The following is a 20473-nucleotide window of genomic DNA, read 5'->3' as shown; positions in this document are numbered from 1 at the left end:
ACACCAGAGCTAGAGAGAAACTCTTAAGCGGCCAGAGGAAAAAAAGTCAATTTGCCTTCAAAAGGGCAGCAGTTGAACTGACAGCAAACCTAAGAATGGCAACAGTGGAAGCCAGAAGACAGTTGAATGGGGGTGTCTTCAGTAGGTGGAGGAAAAAACTCTTTCAACCTAGGCTTGTATACCCTGTAAAAATTGCTTTTAAGAACAAGGGTGAAGATATTTTTTAGACTAGCAAAACTCAAGAAAGCGTATCACCAGTAGGACCCTAATGAAGGAAATTCTAGAAAGTGATCCCAGGTGGAGATGACAGGAATGAATAGCAAAGAAAGTGGTAAATGTTTAGTCTTGTTAAAAGAAAAACTTCATCCAAATTGAGGGAGTTTAATTGTGCAATGAATGATTCGTGAATCAGGCAGCCTCCAGAATCACAGCAGATTCAGAGAGACTCTAGTGCAGCCACGTGGTGGAAGAAATGACGAGTTAATGGGTGCAGCGCACCAACATGGCACATGTATACATATGTAACAAACCTGCATGTTGTGCACATGTACCCTAGAACTTAAAGTATAATAATTTAAAAAAAAATTATTCAACAATAAAAAAAAAATTTATTGACAAAAAAATGGAAGTGATATACAGAAACCGGAAGTGAGGTACAGAAACAACTGGTTTGGTTACAGCTCAGTGTTTGCCTTATTTGAACACAGTTTGAACACTGAGCAGTGTATGAGTGGTTGAAGTATGACTGCTGGAATTGGCCAAGACTTAGCTATTGTTACAGGTGCAGTCTTGTCTAACTATTAAGTTAGGTTATAGTTCGTCCACAAGGACTCAAATATGAAAGTATGGAGTTCTTCTCAGGCCATATTTAGTTCACTTTAACAGTCTAAATAACATTGCCATAATTTAAATATACATATAATTTAAACAATATTAAGCTATTTGAAATGCTTAATATTTGTGAAGCCAGAATTAAAGTGCATGTTGATAAAATGGGGATACTTTTAAGTAGTCTGAAGTACAAATATTTCACAGGAGGAAGGAAAAGAAAGACTACAGTAGGTTCTGTATGCGTGTTAAAACTGTCAGAGTAAACAGACTAGAAGTAGACTTTACATCTTCTAAGCAGGTGCTGAAGCAGAGGGAAGGGAGAAGAACGATGAGAGGAAGGCAAGAAAGGAAAGGAAAGAATAACTGAAAAGGTGGGGGCTGGGCGCGGTGGGTCACACTTGTAATCCCAGCACTTTGAGAGGCTGAGGCGGGCAGATCACGAGGTCAAGAGATCAAGACCATCCTGGCCAACATGGTGAAACCCTGTCTCTACTAAAAATACAAAAATTAGCCGGGCATGGTGGCACACGCCTGTAGTCCCAGCTACTCGGGAGGCTGAGACAGGAGAATTGCTTGAACTGGAGGTGGAGGTTGCAGTGAGCCAAGATCGCACCACTGCACTCCAGCCTGGCTACAGAGCGAGACTCTGTCTCAAAAATAATAATAATTATTATAAAGAAATAAAGAAAAGGTGGGACATGTTTTATAGATTACCTTTGTAAAGATGACATGACTAGCAGCTTCAGGACTAAAATTCCATGTGATAACATTCCTCTGTGCCATGTCTAGGGTTTTCAGTCCATATCAGTGATGAGCAATGTTGATAGCAAAGCAATGTGCAATACTAGAACAATAGAGAAGCCAAGTAGCACTGACACAAGCAGCATTTCCTACAAGAAACCCAGAGTTGTCAAGATGATTTTGTTAGAATTGCAATGAAATTAAGGAGAACCCATATCCCTGAAGTCCCTGGACTAAAGAAGCCAAGTAATGGTCATTCATATTTTATATTCAAATTGAAGTAATTTCCATGTTCACTGATATCAAGTCTTCAAATGTTGGCTGGCCTATTTAGTTTTAATACCAGTGACACAATCACATAATAGGTCTTGGCACCATTACTATTTCTCAGCAAGACGTTGAAACTCACCCTCCTCAAATCTCAGCCATGTAGGTGGGGTCTGAGCATCCTTTGACTGGGCTGGAGAGGCACTGCCTAGCTGTGTATCTAAGGGTTAACTTGGTTGGGGGAAGCCAAGAGGAATGCTAAGGGATCAAGTCATGACACGCTGCCCATTGTTTGTAGCTCCAGGATCAAAATATATAATTATACGTGCCAAATAAATTCTAAACCTGTAAGGTAGGAAAAGAGGGCTGGGTGGCTCTGACGACAGGTGCCAGAAGCATTGAATAACCTTCTCAGACAAGGTGCGCCACTGTTGTCTTGAATGCTGCAGGGTCCCCAGTCTGGCATTTTCCCCTGTGCTAGACAATGTGCATTCACTGCTGGAGTCTCTGTTAAGCCTCCGTCTCCCAGACCTGCTGGCTCCTGGTGCCCGGCCCGACACAGAGGTGCCTTTGTGAGTGTAATTACCTTTCCCTGTATTAGAAATAGTCTGTTTAGAGCTGTGTTTGCAGGTACAGCTAGAATAAGCAGGAATTAGCATGCGAAAAGACCTGCCCTGGCCCTGACTTCTTTATCAGCACCATCCTTCAGGACTGGTTTGTTCCCCCCTTTGGATTGATTGGGCAAGTGATTTACCATCCAAGATGAAGAGTTTTAAAAGAAGAAAAAGAGACATCGGAAATTGCTGTGCATGTGTGACAGCATGCGTGCGAGAGAAAGAGAGATACAAATCCTGTTGTATTTTATCTATTGACAATTTCATGCCAGGCAGAGCTGGCAAAACAAACTTGAGTGGACGATCCTAGCAACTTGAGAATTGAGTAAAGCTTCCTCAGGCTTTCAGCACAGTGTCCACATCAAAAAGGCATGAGAGCAAAATAAATGATTCTTTTGCCATGATGATTCTGCTGCCAGAATCTCTAAGCCTGTCTAATTGACCTGTGTCAATTGTGGACTGTTAACTTGAAGTTAAGTGAGGCCTACCCTTAAAAAAGCTTTTCTAGATCTTAAATAGAATGATGATGGAGAGACTTTAGCGTGATACAGAATTGGAATGGAGGCAGAGTTGATAATTAAACTAGATCTGAGTTTTTTTTCCAGTTTATAACATAGGTCTACCCTGAGATGATTTTTGTTGTCCATGTCTGGATATTAGTGTGCCTTTTATTTCAAAAGAAGAACCCAATAGTTTATCATCTTTAGAGATAAAGTATTTAAAGAATAGAAAGAGATTAGATGATTGTATTTTGCATTTATTAATTTTCCCCAAGTGATTGTAGTATATACTGAGGAAATTCAAGACCAATCAGAGAATGTTTAAGGGCAGAGCTGCCTAGAAAACCAGTAAAAAAAAAAAAAAAAAATACCCAAAGCAGGATAATGTGGGGATTCTCTTATATGGCAGGAATGTTTAAATACTTTTTTTAAGTGGCGCGCCTTTGTAACTCATTAATTCTTAAAAAGCCAAAGCAATATTTTTGTGTTGCTGATGCAGGCTCTAGGGCAGCATGGACTGTTTCCCTTTGTTATAAAGTTGCCTGTTCAGAATGGCTGATCACTTGGTAAAAATTATACTTGGGACAAGTAGAGATCAAATCAAACAGGTTTATGTTTTGCTGTAGTGCTGGAGAATGGGTGTTCACCACAAAGTGAAGGATTTATCAAGGAATCCGGGAGAGAAACATTTTCACCCTTAGAACTTTAAGTCTTTTTAACATCCTGCTTCCCTTTTCATTGTGCAAGAGCAACAGGTCAGGGATTGCCTAAGGCAGTCTTACAAATTGGCACCTGCCTTTATGCCTAAGACCTAAAGGAAGTGGTGGGGAAAAAGAGGCCAGGGAAATTTAATAAGTCTGTGTGTTTCCTTGGGAATTGAGCTTTGATGCCTGGGGTGCAAGAGAGGTGAAGGGCCGCCTCCTGATGCGACTGGGAGAGGTATTTTCTGCAGGAAGACACCAGAGCAGGTGCCAGGAGAGGCAGGGAGACATAGCCCTCGAGGTGAACACATTTCTGCCCCTTAATGTTTGTAAGGCAGTGGATACCTTACAAGGACTTTCACATGTATTACTTCATTCATTCCTAAAGTTTCAGTTGTCTCAGTTGCCTAAAGAAGGTGGCCTATGGTATTTTTGACAGGTGAGGAAGGTTAAGGGCTTGATTTCTACAGGTGCTCATCACATGGCTAGGGGTGACAGGATGATCATACCAGGTGAAAGTTCTTTTGCTTCCTTGACTTTTCCATTTCTTACTTTTTCTCAGGTAATCAGACACCAAAGACTTCTTGCATATCCTAACATTTGTTCTAGTCTGAAAACACTTTGACCACATTGCTTGATTCCTAGAAAATGAAATACAACCTATTTCTAGGCATTTTTCCTTTAGTGTTGCACAAGGCAATTCTACCGTTTCCTCAGGGATATATATATATATATATATGTTTGTATGTTTGGTTTTTGATCAAGCCATTTTTCATCTCAGCCATGTAGAGTTGTTTTCCAACATCTCTTGAAGTACGTCTCACATCTCTTGTAGATGCCTTTGTAACAGGGATACCCGATTTACTGTCATGATTTCAGGAAAGGAAGGAGGAGGCTCTCAGAAGGTGGAACCCTCAGTGGGTCCTTCTTCAGAAAACCCAGCTGATTCTTCCTGTTCCTTTACTCTTCCTATGCCTCAGGGATGTTTATAATTTTGGGTCATGTCTTCCCATGGCCTTCTCATCATATTGAAGCCACACAGCATCAGACAGGTTAATCTGTTTCTCTTTCTCCCCTCGCCCCCTTTTTTTCACTTTAATGTTTCAGTACAAAATTAGTGACTGTTTCCTCCTATGTTTTGTTACATCCCCAACAAATAATATATCTTTGTCTGAAAAGCTAAAAGTGGCCAGGCACGGTGGCTCAATGCCTGTAATCCTAGCACTTTGGGAGGCCAAGGCGGGTGGATCACCTGAAATCAGGAGTTGGAGACCAGCCTTCCCAACGTGGTGAAACTCTGTCTCTACTAAAAATACAAAAAATTAGCTGGGCATGGTGGCAGGCACTTGTAGTCCCAGCTACTCAGGAGGCTGAAGCAGGAGAATCGCTTGAACCCAGGAGGCAGAGGTTGCAGTGAGCTGAGATTACACCACTGCACTCCAGCCTGGGCAACCTAGGCAATAAAGCAAAACTCCATGCCAAAAAAAAAAAAAAGAAAGGAAGAAAAGCTAAAAGCTTGGTTTTAGTTTCTGATATATTTTTCCAAGAAATAATGTTTTTTTAATTTTTATTTTTTATTTATTTATTTTTTTTATTAAGATGGAGTCTTACTCTGTTGCCCTGGCTGGAGTGCAGTGGCACGGTCTCAGCTCACTGCAAGCTCCACCTCCCAGATTCAAGCGATTCTTCTGCCTCAGCCTCCCGAGTAACTGGAATTAAAGTGATCTTCATTTGAGTTGATTATTTGGTGTCTAATTTGATTATCTTCTTGACTGAATCTACATGTGGATGAATAGCTAGCAGCACTTACAAGAAGGCTTGGGCCAAAAAGGGAAAAGGAAGGAAAAATAGAAACTAAACGCTGATATTGTTACCCTTTTACAATAACTGCCCGAATTATACCTTTTTAAAAATCTAGTTGTAAGAAAAGGTTTGGATGTTACACACAGATACTAACATTATACTATATATTTCCCCTTTGAAAGAGCTGAGAGAAGTGGAAAAAACTCTTAGGGTCTTGAGTTTTGGACTTGTCTCTGGAACTACCTCCAGGGTGTCCTCTGAACAAGCCAAGGGCATAGCCCTCAGTACATGCGCAATTGATGGATGACCTGTCCAGGACAATAGATTACCTGTCTAGGACATTCATTTGTATGTGCCTAAAATGAGTAGCTTGGGTGTGGTGGATATTGTGATTCTTAATTTTAATTAAACATCTAACACTTTGGGGGTGGACAAGATACAGAAACCTGAGCCGGTTGGCAGTACATGAGGTAGATGCTTGCTTCTCTGAATACTTGTGTACACAGAGTGAACAGAGGCATGCCTACACATCCATGGGTAAGTTGACTGAGAAAAAGCCAGCATGACAGAATCCAGATTCCAAGCATTTATTCTGGTTGGCAGGATGAGCCAAAGTAGGATGCAACTTAATAGGATTAAATCTGACGTCCTGCCTGTGTTACTTGTGTGAGGCAACTAATTAAGTTATAGTAAACTTGAGTTAATAGTAATTTATATGAAAAAGACTAAGGGTTTTATTACCCACAAGCTCAGTTTGAGTCAGGAGTGAGATGTGGGTGTCAGGAAAACAAAGGCTACAGTAACAGATACATAGTGTTAAAGAACTTTGACAGTTTGGAGCATCAAACAGAAATACCCAAGATCCAGCATTACTAGCCCTCAATAAATGTCACTGGGTATGGCTAGATCTGTTGACTCTGGCTGGATTCATTATTTTCTTTTGGGAATCTGTGTATTTGGTGGAAATTTTTAGTTATTAGAAATCTGTGAAAGAAATGGTATTAAATCATTACATGTTGAAAAGGGATGATTTCCTTCCCATTCACCCTACCCAAAACACAATATATGTGTTGTGGTTTTCATTATAATATATCATATTTCTGGGCACTTATCAATTCATGGGGCCCCTGCATAGCATTATGTTGGCAACAGAAACTATTTGTTGAAGACTTTGCTGTAGGAACTAATTGTTCTACACACAGCTCTAAAATGTATCCGAATTATTGTGAATATTTCAGGCTTTAGAGCAGGCATTTATCAATGTTTCATAAACCCTGGGTGGCAGGTAAGTAAGTATATAAGGAAATTAGAAGGATCATGAACCCCTGAAAAGATATAATTTTTTTATGTATGGGTAATTTCTTTCTGGGAAACAATCCAAACAGTACAAAACAGCAAACCTCTTCCTCCCCCACCCACCCACCTATATAATTTGTCTACTTCCTAGTGTGTAAATAAAGAGGCATCTTGACTACTGTTACCCAAGTTTGGTGAGACCAGAGAACAGATCTTCCTTGAAATGACAGTGACTTGCCACCAGTCGGGATTTAAAAGGATGTCACAGGCAGAGTTCCAAAAAGGTTTTAATTGAAGTCTTAGCATTAGAGTAAATGAGAACTGCTCTCCTCCCCTCACAGCACACAACGAAACTAGTTTTTGTTTTAAAAACAAAGTTTAGATTTATTACTTGCAGAATTTGGGTTATTTTTTTCTGTTCCCCTTTCAATATGTGAGTACAAATTTGGTCTTCTCCAGGAATATTTTGTTCTGAGGTGAGTTCCAAAGAAGCTTGATCTCCTCAATGGGATATGTGTTTCATGTGGTTTTTCTTCCTTTGCAAATGTGCAGGGTGCCAAAGCATGCTTTCTGCGGGACATTCCTTTCTCGGCCATCTACTTTCCGTGCTATGCTCATGTGAAGGCTTCCTTTGCAAATGAAGACGGGCAGGTTAGCCCAGGAAGCCTGCTCTTAGCTGGTGCCATAGCTGGTGAGTGTCCCCCATGGAGTTCTGTTACTTCCCCAACCCTTGCTGCCCCCATTCCCTAGCCGCATGCTACTACATTGAAATTTTTTGCTGATGGTTCTTGACAGGGTACATTTGAGTTGCCTAGAGATTGAAGAGCTACTAAAAAAAAAGGAAAAAAATTAATCTTCGTTCTGACAGATGAGATTATTAGACAAGTTAATTTCTTAACTCTAGAAAAAGCTCATTAAATATTGGCCTATTTTGTGGTATTGTGGAACTCCAATTCAAGTTCCATGTCATTTCATAGTCTCACTTCATAGCATAAGAATGATAACTGTTTAGCCAGAAGTTTTTAAAGATTCGAATATGTTTGTCTTAAGGATGTCTGAACAAAATAGTGCATAAAAGCCTGTCCAGAACTTAAACAATAGTTAGAGAAAAAAAATGTAATAGAACCAGAAAAGACCTGGGCCAATTAGAGACACCTGTTTCCTCCCTATCTTATGGGGGGATGGTGGTAATTAAATCACAAATGGAAATAACTATCTTCTTCTTTTCAGTGCTCCATTGAAAACATCGATAGAAAATAATTAGCCATGCCAGGGATCAGTTCATTCTTTGATGCGTCTTCTTGTCGAGGGACTCTAAGAGCAGGAACAGTCCAGATTAGCTCTCCAAGTGATGACATTTAAATAAGTAAACAAACCCTAAGGCAGTCACAGGATGCTTGGAGCCAAACATTTTTGATACCTGTGCTACTCTCATGAGATACATAACTAGAGTCTCCATGCTTTTCTCAAAGATAGCATAAGAACAACTCCCAGCTTTGGGAAGTTGTTTGCTGTTTTGTGCACACCCCACCTACCCTGGCTGCAGCCTGGGGAACCCCTGGACGCAGGAACCCATGTAGCTCCTCCTTAATTCTCAGTTAATCCTTTTCCTTCAAAGGCAGTGATATTGGTATACGAGGCAGGGTTACTCTTTCCTGGCTGCTTAGAAACCTCAGTTGTATTAGCAGCAGTGATACCACTGTATCTAGAGCAAGAGATCATGATTTCAGGACTTGAGTATAAAATTCCCAATTTTAATTCCAGCTTGACTCATGGTGGCCTATATGTAATTTCTCATATATCTGTAAATGAGAAAATGTTTTGAACAAAAGGGTTATAATTTATTTCAAATTAATGACTTGAGATAAGGTAGGACCTAATGAGAATAACTAAGTACCACTTATTAATGTGTGACCTTGGGCAAGTTACTCCACTTCTTGAAAGCTTTGGTTTCCTCAGCTGTAAATGGAGATCACAACTGCACCTACTACAGAGTGTGTGTGAGGCTCAAATGAGAGGATCCATGTGAAAGACTTGGCATACTTCTTAGCATATAGTAAATGCTCAATAAACGTTAGCCAAGTATTATATTGAAGCCAAAGAATCTGTCTGTAAATCACTCCAAAAAAGCAGTTGTGAAATCAGAAGTTAAGTAGCTGACCTCAGATCAAGGTCTAGAACTCTTTCCTAAGCCTCATTTTCCTCACACCACAAAAATACCGTCATATCTCTTCTCTTGGAGAAGGTAGGTATCCAGAAACGATTCTGTCTCTGGGGAGGTAATCCATACTACCAGAGCTATAGAAATGACTGGTGAGATTTTTTTTTTTTTTCATTTCAGGTTTATTTTCCTTCTTTTTTATGATTTTGAAAGTAATATTACTCATTGTAAAATATTTGAAAAGTACTAGAACAGGCAAATAATAAAAATATTATTCATTATTTCACTACCCTAAGATAATTGCTATTTAACATTTTTGCTCATCTTTCCCCATTCAGGTTGTTCACAGAGCTGTAATCACACTTTGTATAGATAGTTTTCACTTAAGGTTGTATCTCAAGCATTGTTACCCATCATGGCAAAGTAGTTAATGACATGTGCTTGTGGGGTCAGACTACCAAGGTTCAAATTCCAGTGTTTCCACTCTGTGTGAACCGCATAAGTTATTCAATCCCTCTCTGCCATTTCTCCATCTGTAATTGGAGATAAGAATAGTTTTACCTTACAAGATTATTATGAGGATTAAGTGAATTAATAGATGTAAAGATTTAAAATAGTGCCTGAATAGTAAGTATTCAAAATGTTCCATAATGTAATTTTATTGCATATTATTTAAAACTTTCCAAACATAGTTTCTAATTGCTGCATCTTATATATTTCTCAATTGTAGATACTTTAATTTTTTCCAATAAATTTTAAATAGCTAGTAGTATGCTTAAAGCCTTTTCCCCTATTTTGAACCAGTTATTTTTTTTAAGAGAAATAGATTATCTGAAGTGAGTTTGTTGGTAAAAAGCATGGTTGTTTTTCAGCCATTGACCCATTATTCTTGAGAGTTTGAAGTAGTTGGCATCCCTATGGTGATATTAGTTCAGCCCTCTTGCCATCCTGTTGTCTTTATAAATGCCTTCTGTATTCGTTATCTATTACTGCATGCCAGATTCCCTCAAAACTTAATCAGCTTAACACAACTAATATTTATTTTCTCACAGTTTCTGTGAGTCAGGAAACAGCTGTGGGGTAGGAGCAGCTCACTGGGTGCCTCTGGTACCAGGTCTGTCATGAAGTCGCAGCCACAGTGGCAGCCAGGCTTGACTGACATTGGAGAAGCCACTTTCAAGATGGCTCAGTGACATAACTATTGACAGGAGGCCTCAGTTCCTTGTCATGTGGGGCTCTCCATAGGTCAGCTTGGACACCCTCACAACATGGCAGCTGAATTCCCCAGAGCAAAGTCTGAGAGAGAGAGAGAGAGAGAGAGAGAGAGAGAGAGAGAGAGAGAAAGCAAGGCAGAAGCTGCAGTGTCTTCTATGACCTTGCCTCGAGATGATAGAGAAGCAGAGGCATGAATGTCACAAGGGTGCAGATCTTTGAGGGCCATTTTGGGAACAGTTGGCACACTTACTATAGAACATTGACTTTTATTTATTTTATTTATTTTTTTTAGACGGAGTCTCACTCTGTCACTCAGGCTGGAATGCAGTGGCGCTATCTTGGCTCACTGCAAGCACCGCCTCCCGGGTTCATGCCATTTTCCTGCCTCAGCCTCTCGAGTAGCTGTGACTACAGGGGCCTGCCACCACACTCAGCTAATTTTTTGTATTTTTAGTAGAGATGGGGTTTCACTGTGTTAGCCCGGATGGTCTCGATCTCCCGACCTTATGATCTGCCCCCCTCGGCCTCCCAAAGTGCTGGGATTACAGGCACGAGCCACCATGCCCGGCTATTATTATTATTATACTTTAAGTTCTGGGATACATGTGCAGAATGTGCAGGTTTGTTACATAGGTATACAAGTGCCATGGTGGTTTGCTCTACCCATCAACCCATTATCTAGGTTTTCAGCCCCTCATGCATTAGGTATTTGTCCTAAAGAGCATTGACTTAACCATTATTATCCACCTTCCTCCTGATCCCCACTTTCTGGTAAAATGGGAAAACACCGAATTTGCCCTGTTGATTTTAGTCTTCAAAGAGTGAATAAGCTACAAAGCTTGATGGTCTTTGGGTATTCTACAAAACTATAAAAACTGTGTAATGTGAAGTAAGCTACTTTCTTAATTTAATAACAGATATCAGAAGCCAGTGGTCAATGTCGTAGCTACCATTCCAATTAAAGTTAGGAATAAGACAAGGATGTCTCTCTCATCTTTGTTATTCAGCCATATTTTGGAGGTTCCAGTCAGCATGGTAAAATTTAAAAAAAAAAAAAAAGGCATAAATAAAAGAAGAAAGGAAGCAATCATTATTTATAAATGATTATTTACCTGAAAATCAAAATTAAAATATCTAAGAAGTATATTAGAATTAGCAAAAGAAAGATTACTAATGCATTTTGTTATAAAATAAACCTAAAAAAATCTATACCCAGTGAGCAGGAGTGATGTCATGGGGTGAACAGGGCTGAGTGTGGAACCTTGCTGAGATGCTCAGGCAGAGCTGAGTTCAGCATGGAGAAGGGCAAGAAGACTTCTGTCAGAAGTGTGCCCCATGCAGCCCCAAGAAGGGCAGTGAGCAAGCACAAATGTGTGCTAACCCTGAATGGGCTGTTGGGTGGAGGACGGATCAGGCCCCCACATTCCCTTCGTGGTTGCCAAGAAGAGCAAAGGCATTTCTTAGCGAGAGAATACATGGTATTCAGAGAATCCCAGAAAGTATTTAATAGGAGAAAAGCTTCTTTCAAAATATAAAAATCCTCCTTTTTAGATGGAGTTTCAGGCAACTACAATGAATAATTGTTGGCCCCTAACTTATACAACAAAAATGTCTCATGGCTATTTTTATATGTACCATATTTAAATTGATCACTTATACATACAATATTTTTTGCTGAATGTCAGCCTATTATAAATAATATAGACCTGTGATTAAATGAATATGACCACGCTTTCTATGTTTAGATAGTAATTTCAATTATTCAGTAATGTTATCTCACTTTTTTCTTTCCAAAAATTTGATTAGCCTTGAGGTTAGATTGTTTTAGTAATATGTAGCTTTTTAGCAAAAGTGGTTATTGATATCCTCACCCAGAGAATGTTGGGTTTTGGTGGGGGTTTTGGTTTTTGTTTTTATTTTTTGTTTATGTATCTAGTTATAAACTGGAACTATATTTAAATACTGGAACATCTACTCCCTTATTTCACAAGATAGAACAAGACTAACCAATATTTGAATTCATGTTCATTGGCCGAAGTACCTCAGCTTTGTCAGAAAGCGAAGACCAAAGCAGGGATCCTGAAATTAAGAAACCAAATTCAAATTCTCTATAATTAACATGGTGCTTTATCATTAATGACGGGCATTTCAATACACCTTATGAATGATATCAAATAAAATATAATACCACTCAAATTTTATAGAATGCTATGTCATACCAGATGATTTTTATCAGAGTGATAAGATAGAGGAACAAGACAAACTGTAATGATGGTCTCACCTTTGAATTAATTAGCTTGAGATTAAGTTGTAATACAAAAATACCTTTAAAAGCTCTTCCAATACACAGAAGTGGAAGTGTGTTATACATGTGTGATCATGATGCTTTTGCAAACATTAGATTGTGTATTATGAGAAAAGTACTGTTGGTACAAATTTGTTAATTATGTGGACATAAAGCTTAAGGTATAATAGTTTAAAACCAGTCCTTAAGCCCTTAAAAAAAGTAATGAAGAAATTGAATCAAGGCAATGGACTGAGCATATTCATCCATCTCTCCTATCTTCCCAAATACCTTAAAATGTCAGGAAATGCATTTTTTTCTTTTTAATTCCTTATTGGCACTAGAAAATGCTAGCACTGGCCCTCAGCAGAAAGGAAATAGCCATATTGACTCTGAAACTGGACTGAGAGATGCCACAGTCGAAAACACAGCAGGAGAAACTACCTCTAATGCAAGAGCAGAACTGGAGAATGTTAACCTTTGAGTGAAGAATAGAATGCCTGGAGTGGAGGTGGAGGTTTTAGGGTAAATAATGAACATGAGTTAGGGAACTGTACTTTCTTCAGGATTGCCAGGTGTGGAACTCTCTCCTGGTTTTCATATGGAGCTTTAGGAGACAGTTGTATCCAAGTTAAAAGCTCAGAACTCAATTCTAAAGAAAGAGACCACTTCCCTAGAGAGGATAAGTGTACGGAATGGAAAGAAAACAGGGCAGGACTGAAGGTAATTCAAGACTTCTACCATAGATGCAGAAAAAAATAAACTGATGGCAGCTTTTCCCAAGAAGAATTTAAAATAAATTATTCTACCCCTAAAGTGAAGTTCCCTACATTTCAGCAGTTTGGAAGGTCCACACCCTGCCAGCGTATCCTAACCCTTTGCACCGAGTTACACAAAGCCCATAGACCATCCCATTCAGGACAGAGACCTGTGGGTGAAGCATACCTAGAATATAGTAGAAGTCACCCACAACCTTTGTATATAATACTAATCAGCCTATCCTTTGAATTTGAATAATATCAATAGACAGCCAGACATCCCCCGCCATGAAGGAGCAACAAAGTAAGTGAACAGAAGAATTAGAGAGAAAACAGGCAATTCAGGGGACAGAAGACAACTTTTCAGAGCTATAATTAATTAATATAATTAGAGTGCTCAGAAAGATTTGAAAGAAATAATCAGTAAAGAAGCATTTTTGAAAAGTAATAAAAGCATTGCCATAATTAAATATCAAGCGTTAGTTCTGAATGATAGAATGGATATGATCAAAGACCAAATTTAGACATCTGGAAAATGGAGACATGAAAAAAAAAACCCTCTAGAATGTAATGTGTAGCAATAATATAGAGACTTAAAAATGAGAGAAAATTTAAGATACAGGTAGAATTAATCTTGGAAATCTAACATCTCTTTTATAGGAGTTCCCTAGGGAAAAGTAATAAGGAAAAGGAAAATAGAGAAAGAATCAGTAGAAGAAGATTGACTTCTCGTCTTCTTATCTCTAATACTGAATACTCTCAAAATCCCAAGGAAAGGATGCCTTGAGTTGTACTTATGTTCCTGGGCACACTAACACTCAGGAGGGGGAGGGCAAAACTAAAGTCAGTTTTTCACATGCAAGAACTCAAAGCTTTCTTCCCCACAGACCTTCTCTGAAGCAATTAAAAAATTAAGGGCCCAGCGCGGTGACTCATGCCTGTAATTCCAGCACTTTGGGATGCCGAGGCGGGTGGATTACCTCAGGTCAGGAGTTCGAGACCAGCCTGGTCACCATGGTGACACCCCATCTCTACTACTAAAAATACAAAAAATAGCGGGGCTTGGTGGTGCACACCTATAATCCCAGCTACTCAGGAGGCTGAGGCAGGAGAATCGCTTGAGCCCAGGAGGTAGAGGTTGCAGTGAGCCGAGATCGTGCCCAGCCCCAGCCTGGGCATCAAGAGCGAAACTCCATCTCAAAAAGAAAAAAAGTGAATTTAAGAAGTAGGAAAATGTGGGATCTATGAAACACCAAATAGAAGTTAAACCTGTTGTGGGTCTCTGTTATTGCTGACTTTGGTATATGTATTCATTTGGGAGGCTGACAAATGAAAGGAAGGACAAAAGTGCCAGTGCGCCAAAGTCCTCCCCCTGCTGGAGGATGCAAATGCTAATTAATTGCACCTGTTGTAAATGTACACCTACGTAACAAATGCATGTAACGTTTAAATATATTTAGTCAGGAAACCGGTGGAGATCAAAAGGGAAATAACTGGAAGCAGAGAAAATAGCATAATATAGGATGGCAGAAATAAGGCTAATAGTCACAAGCACTGTAAATGAATTCAGTACCCCTAGTAATAACAAGCGCTTTGAGATGAGTTTTCAAAGAAAATCTAGTCATACGAAGTTTCAGAAAACAGTGACATAGAAAGATTGAAAGACAACTGATTGAAAAATACATACCAGGCAAATATCAATAAGCAAGTAGCAATATTAATGCCATACTAATGGAATTCAGGGTTTAAAAATAGCATTCAGAAGCACAGAGGCATATTTTGTAAAAGACAAAATTCACTATGAAGATGCCATCAATTTCTATGTAATATCAATATACAATGCCATCTCTCAGCTTAAAGGTATGAAGAATATGTGGTATTTTCTCATGCTTGATGAAAAATTTTATCACACTGCTTTTAGAAGCTGACATACTAAGTAGATAATATAGATAGGGATGCAAAGGGGATTTTGAAAACAGCCTTGATCCAAAATAAATAGATATTAACCTTTGTATTCAAAAAAAAGAAAAGCACTTTCCTCATAAATATAAATGGGATATTTATAAAAATTAACAGTGATTTGTGCCCTAAAGCTGTATTTTGCCAGTCATGTTTTCTTTTTGTTGTAAATGATATTCTGCTGTAGCTGGGCCCCCTTTGAAGACTTGTAATTTTTTAATTGGTTGAGACATGCCCTAAGTTACTCTTGTCTCAGAGGTGGAGGATGGCCCCCGGGTCTCTATGTCTGTCTTGTCATTGAAGAATCAGGCAGACTGCCAGTCCCTTTCCTGCTAAGGGACCTAGAGGAAGCATCTCTGTTTCCCAGTCTCCTCTTGCTCCCCTGTCTTTAGGAATAGAGAAAATTCAGACCACTTGATCTGCATTGTCTTAGCCTTTTGGAATCCAGAAGAGAGCAGGCAGATCTGCCAGACGTCCCTGCCAACCCTGGTCCCCAAAATCAACAGCTCTCTGGTGGCCAAGTTCTTGCCAGTATCTGCTGCTTTCCCAGCCTTGCTTTAGGGTAGTCTGGTGCAGTTCTCCAGGTTAACTTAGCAAATCCTCACACTGGAAATCTCCTGTCCACCAAGATGTCCAAAATTCCTTTTAGGCCCTACCAGATACCTCCTTAGGAGAAATGAGCTGACAATGGAGATGATGGGAGTTATGTTCAAGTTGCCATGTTCCAACATCCCCCACAACTCCTATCAGTTTTGCCAGGCAACTTACTAGGTGGCATATATGTTTCTTTTGACATTTTTGTATTCCACTAATCAGTATCTTTCATACCTGCCCTCTCCACCCCCAGTACCTCTATTTTCATAACAAAGAACAGTTTATGAAAATTACCCTAGCCAAAGGGAACTTTTTGCCCATTTTATTGCTTGTATGTCTTTCACAGTCACACTCTGACATGCCTGCCCACCATTGCAAGGCGGCTTTTGTTGCATGTTTAAAGCAGGCTGTCTTGCTAAACTCTTTCTAAACCAGGAAGTAAAATAAAATTGGTGGTGTGAACACAGTGGATTTCTAAGCGTTTTTCTTGTTTCCTTCCATTATGTTGGAGGATAAATTCCTGACCCAAAGTTAAAATAATTCCTACAAATGAATAGGAATTTCAGTATGACTTATCCAGTGAAGCATTGGATATAAAGAGAACTTTTTGCATGCAGAATTGTGATGTATTTTATAAAACCTCTTGAGATTAATGTTTGAGGAGCTAGGTAAAGATGGAAGAGATACTCCAGTAATATAAATGCAAGCATGTAGTATGCAGATTTACACCCCTCTTCCAACCCACTGTAACTTTAAAGCTGTCTGTTAGAAGGATGAAATGTAGTTGTGAGCCAGACCATGTTGGTTTGGACAGAAATTCTTACAGAATTATTAAGCCTTAAAAAAAGCAAAGGAGATTTATGCATCTGCATTTGACCAATTTGGTTTGGAATAAGTTCATAATGGAAAAGTAATAAAACCATAAGAGACAGTGTCTTCTGAGTACAGTCTCGCTTTTAAAAAATCTAAACATGCGCTGCCCCATTTTGGATACAAGGACTGTAGAAAAATTTCCCATTGGTAACTTTGGGAGGGTTTTCTGTTGTTGTTGTTGTTCCTTTTTCATTGATTATCAGCCAGTATAAATTTTAAGCTTTCTGTCAAATATTTTTCTGGAGATGTCAGTCTTAGGAAAAAGAAATCCTGAAGTGTTATCTGTAGGAGTCTCCTCCCAATTTCACCCCTCTCCCCGAAACCTCCACCTCCCATCCCCCAACACGCACGCAGTGTTTTTTTGGCTATCAGTAAAGTCTTTTTCTGGCGTAACTGGAGAGGTTGGGGTTTGGAGAGTAGGGGGTGGTTGAATGTGTGAGAGAAAGTACCTCCGGTGACTGCCAGCAGCCACAGAAGACCATGAAGAGGAAACGCATAACAAGCTTCACCTCTGAAAAATCGGACCTAATAACTTTGCAAGTTTTTGATTTCAACAGGAAGAAAAAAGAAAAGAAAACTGCTTTCTCCACTTACTCTCGAACACTTGAAGTAGTGTTGTTGATAAACAATTTCTTAAAAATATTTAAAGATTTAGGAATAGAAACTAAGGCTGAGTGATTTGGGCAAGGGAAGGTGTGAGTCGGGTGGGGAGGGGTGTAGGAGCAGACATCTTGCACACAGGAGAGTCACGGTTGCACTTCCCATAGAGGACAGCGAAATAGGCATTTTATTGAATCGGATTTTTAACTTTCTTTCCACGGCCAGCAGTTCAAAGCACAGTTATTTTTATATAGTGAGAATGTGACCAGACTGAGATGGTGTTGTGTCTCTCCTGCAGGTATGCCTGCGGCATCTTTAGTGACCCCTGCTGATGTTATCAAGACGAGATTACAGGTGGCTGCCCGGGCTGGCCAAACCACTTACAGTGGAGTGATAGACTGCTTTAAAAAGATACTGCGTGAAGAAGGCCCAAAAGCTCTGTGGAAAGGAGCTGGTGGTATGGAAATAATTTGTTCTTAACTAACTCTTTGGTATCAGGTAAATTTTTTAAAAATCTAATTATATCTGTGATTTCTCCATTTTTTTAAAGCTCGTGTGTTTCGGTCCTCACCCCAGTTTGGCGTAACTTTGCTGACTTACGAATTGCTACAGCGATGGTTCTACATTGATTTTGGAGGGGTGTAAGTATCATGCTAAATCTGCTGCTAAATTTTGGCTGCTTCTAATACTCTGTCATGGAGAAAGGTACATCAGTCTAGTCTCTATAATAAAATAGAAGAGATTTAGGGAAATGTTGAAATTGTGTTAACAAGGTCATTTCCAAGGGAACATACAACTGATTAGAATGTATCAACTCCTTTGCATTACATATTTGAACAGGTTTTGAATGTTATTTTTACCAAGTTAAAACAAAAAACATAAATTCAGCTTCTTACTCTGTTTTCTCTTCTTTTAGAAAACCCATGGGATCAGAGCCAGTTCCTAAATCCAGGATCAACCTGCCTGCCCCGAATCCTGATCATGTTGGGGGCTACAAACTGGCAGTTGCTACGTTTGCAGGGATTGAAAACAAATTTGGACTTTACCTACCTCTCTTCAAGCCATCAGTACCTACCTCAGAGGCTATTGGTGGAGGCCCATAGGAAGATCAGCCCCAGGATAGTGCTGTCTTTTGGTGGGTACTCAGTAAAGAGCATCCCTCCTGGGAGTGAAGCGATGCTTCATCCCTTTTACATCCATCTCTTGTTTAAATTCAAATCCAGGCTTTTTTATCATGTGAAATCATTCATTTTCTGGGTGTTTTCTTAACCAGATCATTGTGAAATTATTCATAATTATTCTTTGGCCCTCTGCCCAGAAACCTTTGTTTGTATCTGAAAATTGATGGGATTTGGTCAACACTAACATGATTTGGGCAAAGGAGCAAGTCAGAATAGAAATTAGTACTCCCCTCCTTGAACTAGGATTGTAGTCCCAAAGAGGCTACTTGTAAGGCAATCATGGTGCTCGGAGCAGTGTTCCGTGTGTGTTTTAAACTGGTAGGAAACTGGGTGCATATTTATACAAATAAAAAACACTGGAAGAAATACAAAAATATATATCAAATATATTCAGCCTAGTTTCAAATTTTAAGCATGCACAAATTCTGTCTCTGGATTATATTATGAAGCTTTTATGTGAAACATGTTTCTTTGTAATGAAAACCACATTGGAGATGTTTAGTAATCATATTCTGTTACTGGTACCAAGACTACTAGGGAAATGCCTTTGTACTTTAGGGAAGTACTTTTGGCATTTTATTATATAGACGGAAAAAACTGAGATGTAGCCCCTCTCCTGGAAGTGCTAATTTTGAAAAACTGCTCATGTGATGTACATGTACTGATTACTGCCTATTTTAATAAACACTCTTGAAAAATGCATGTTACCCTGTTGCTGCCTGCCCTATTCCCCTCATCTCCCCATCATTGGCACCCACTTGCTTTTAAAATTCACTTTATCTTGAATCATGTAAGACAAATATATTCTGATATAAGTATTTAATTCATGTTGCCTTGCATAATGGTCAGAGGCACATGAGTTTGTGAAGGTGGAAATAAACTATTTGTAAAGTGACAGAGTTTGTCTTATGCATGTTACATGGTGAGTGGCTACAGTAATTGTCATTATTGGTCTACATGTTATGTTTTGAGGGGAATTTTATTCATATTGACGTGGATATATCCTCAGTATCTTTCAAGGTAATGTGTTCCCTCATTTTCATGGTTCAAAGTGAGTACAAGAAACTGTATTTAACCATAGATAAGCAAAGAACTAGCAAACTGACACCTTTGTTCTAGTCATTCCAGCACTTTCAGCAGTGTATTGTGATGATAAAGGTCACATAGTTTTAGTAGAACTTAGCCATGAAAACTGGTATGAAATGGCAGTTGTATTTTCTAATCCAGTCTAACTCTTGCACACACCAAAACCATACACCACTGTATCTAACATTTGCTAATATTTGGCTAGCACTATAATGATTTGGGGAAAGAAGCTAGTCTTGAACAGAATTTAGGGCTATTCTTAGATCATGATCATGTTTCCAAAGAGGCTACTAATTAATCTGTTGGCAGTCTGTATGAACATTTTGAGTTTCCAGAGTTTGTCTCCATAGCAGACAGCCATTTGTCAGTCTGTTTCTGTAAGTCAACAGGCTGACATTTGAAGTTGCAGTTTAAAATTGGAAATAGTCAATACCCGCCATAAGTGGCTGATTTTTTAGAGGGGGAGGGTCAGGAGGGGAGTGAAGAGCTTTGTCTTCACTAGAAACAGGACAGATAACATACATGGCTCCTTCTGTGATTATTTGACAAAACCAAAGAGGAATCCCCTCCCTAAATTCAGTGTGATAAGTGATAAATATCTGTATTATAATCTCAGAGACTAGTCACAGAACTCCATATATGTCTTAGAAATGTGGATGGTGTTATCATAACAAAACATGCAGCTTTGGTCTTTTGAATGTGGAGAAAAGGCCCTGCGTCTCTGCATTACTTTTCTTCACTTGTTTGAGATTTTATGGAAGATCAAGTTTTCATGGTAAAAACACTGACCAAAAATCTCATAACGTGTCCATTGCCCTGCCTGCCTCTTAAAGAGCAGTTGCATTTAATGAGAGAGCATCCTGTCTTCACTTAGCCTTGCCAGTCACTGAGAACAATTCTCTTTAGTGAATAAGAAGCCAGGGGCCCCAGGAAACCAATGGAGGTAGGGCTACATGTCTGTGTTTCCTTAAAATCCTTGCCTTACTCTGTTCAGGGATAGGCAGTGATG

The 20473-nt window shown here is 39.2% G+C and overlaps 1 protein-coding gene across 4 annotated transcripts in view; it reads left to right on the top strand.

The window, feature by feature from the left end:
- The window catches only part of SLC25A13 (solute carrier family 25 member 13), a 198743-nt gene extending 179470 nt beyond the window's left edge, over nucleotides 1-19273 (top strand). For all 4 annotated transcript variants that reach the window (XM_003896295.4, XM_009203365.3, XM_017956938.3 and 1 more), the window contains 4 exons: nucleotides 7306-7444; nucleotides 17496-17654; nucleotides 17748-17838; nucleotides 18114-19273. In XM_003896295.4, coding sequence (XP_003896344.2) covers nucleotides 7306-7444; nucleotides 17496-17654; nucleotides 17748-17838; nucleotides 18114-18300 — 576 coding nt within the window. In that variant the 3' untranslated portion in view covers nucleotides 18301-19273. The remainder of the gene's footprint in view (nucleotides 1-7305; nucleotides 7445-17495; nucleotides 17655-17747; nucleotides 17839-18113) is intronic.
- The last annotated feature ends 1200 nt before the right edge of the window (nucleotides 19274-20473 follow it).

This window comes from Papio anubis, chromosome 4 (assembly GCF_008728515.1).
Source record: "Papio anubis isolate 15944 chromosome 4, Panubis1.0, whole genome shotgun sequence".
Classification (NCBI taxonomy): Eukaryota; Metazoa; Chordata; class Mammalia; order Primates; family Cercopithecidae; genus Papio; species Papio anubis.
The sequence above is the reverse complement of the archived record's forward strand: the minus strand, read 5'-3'. Positions and strand labels throughout refer to the sequence as shown.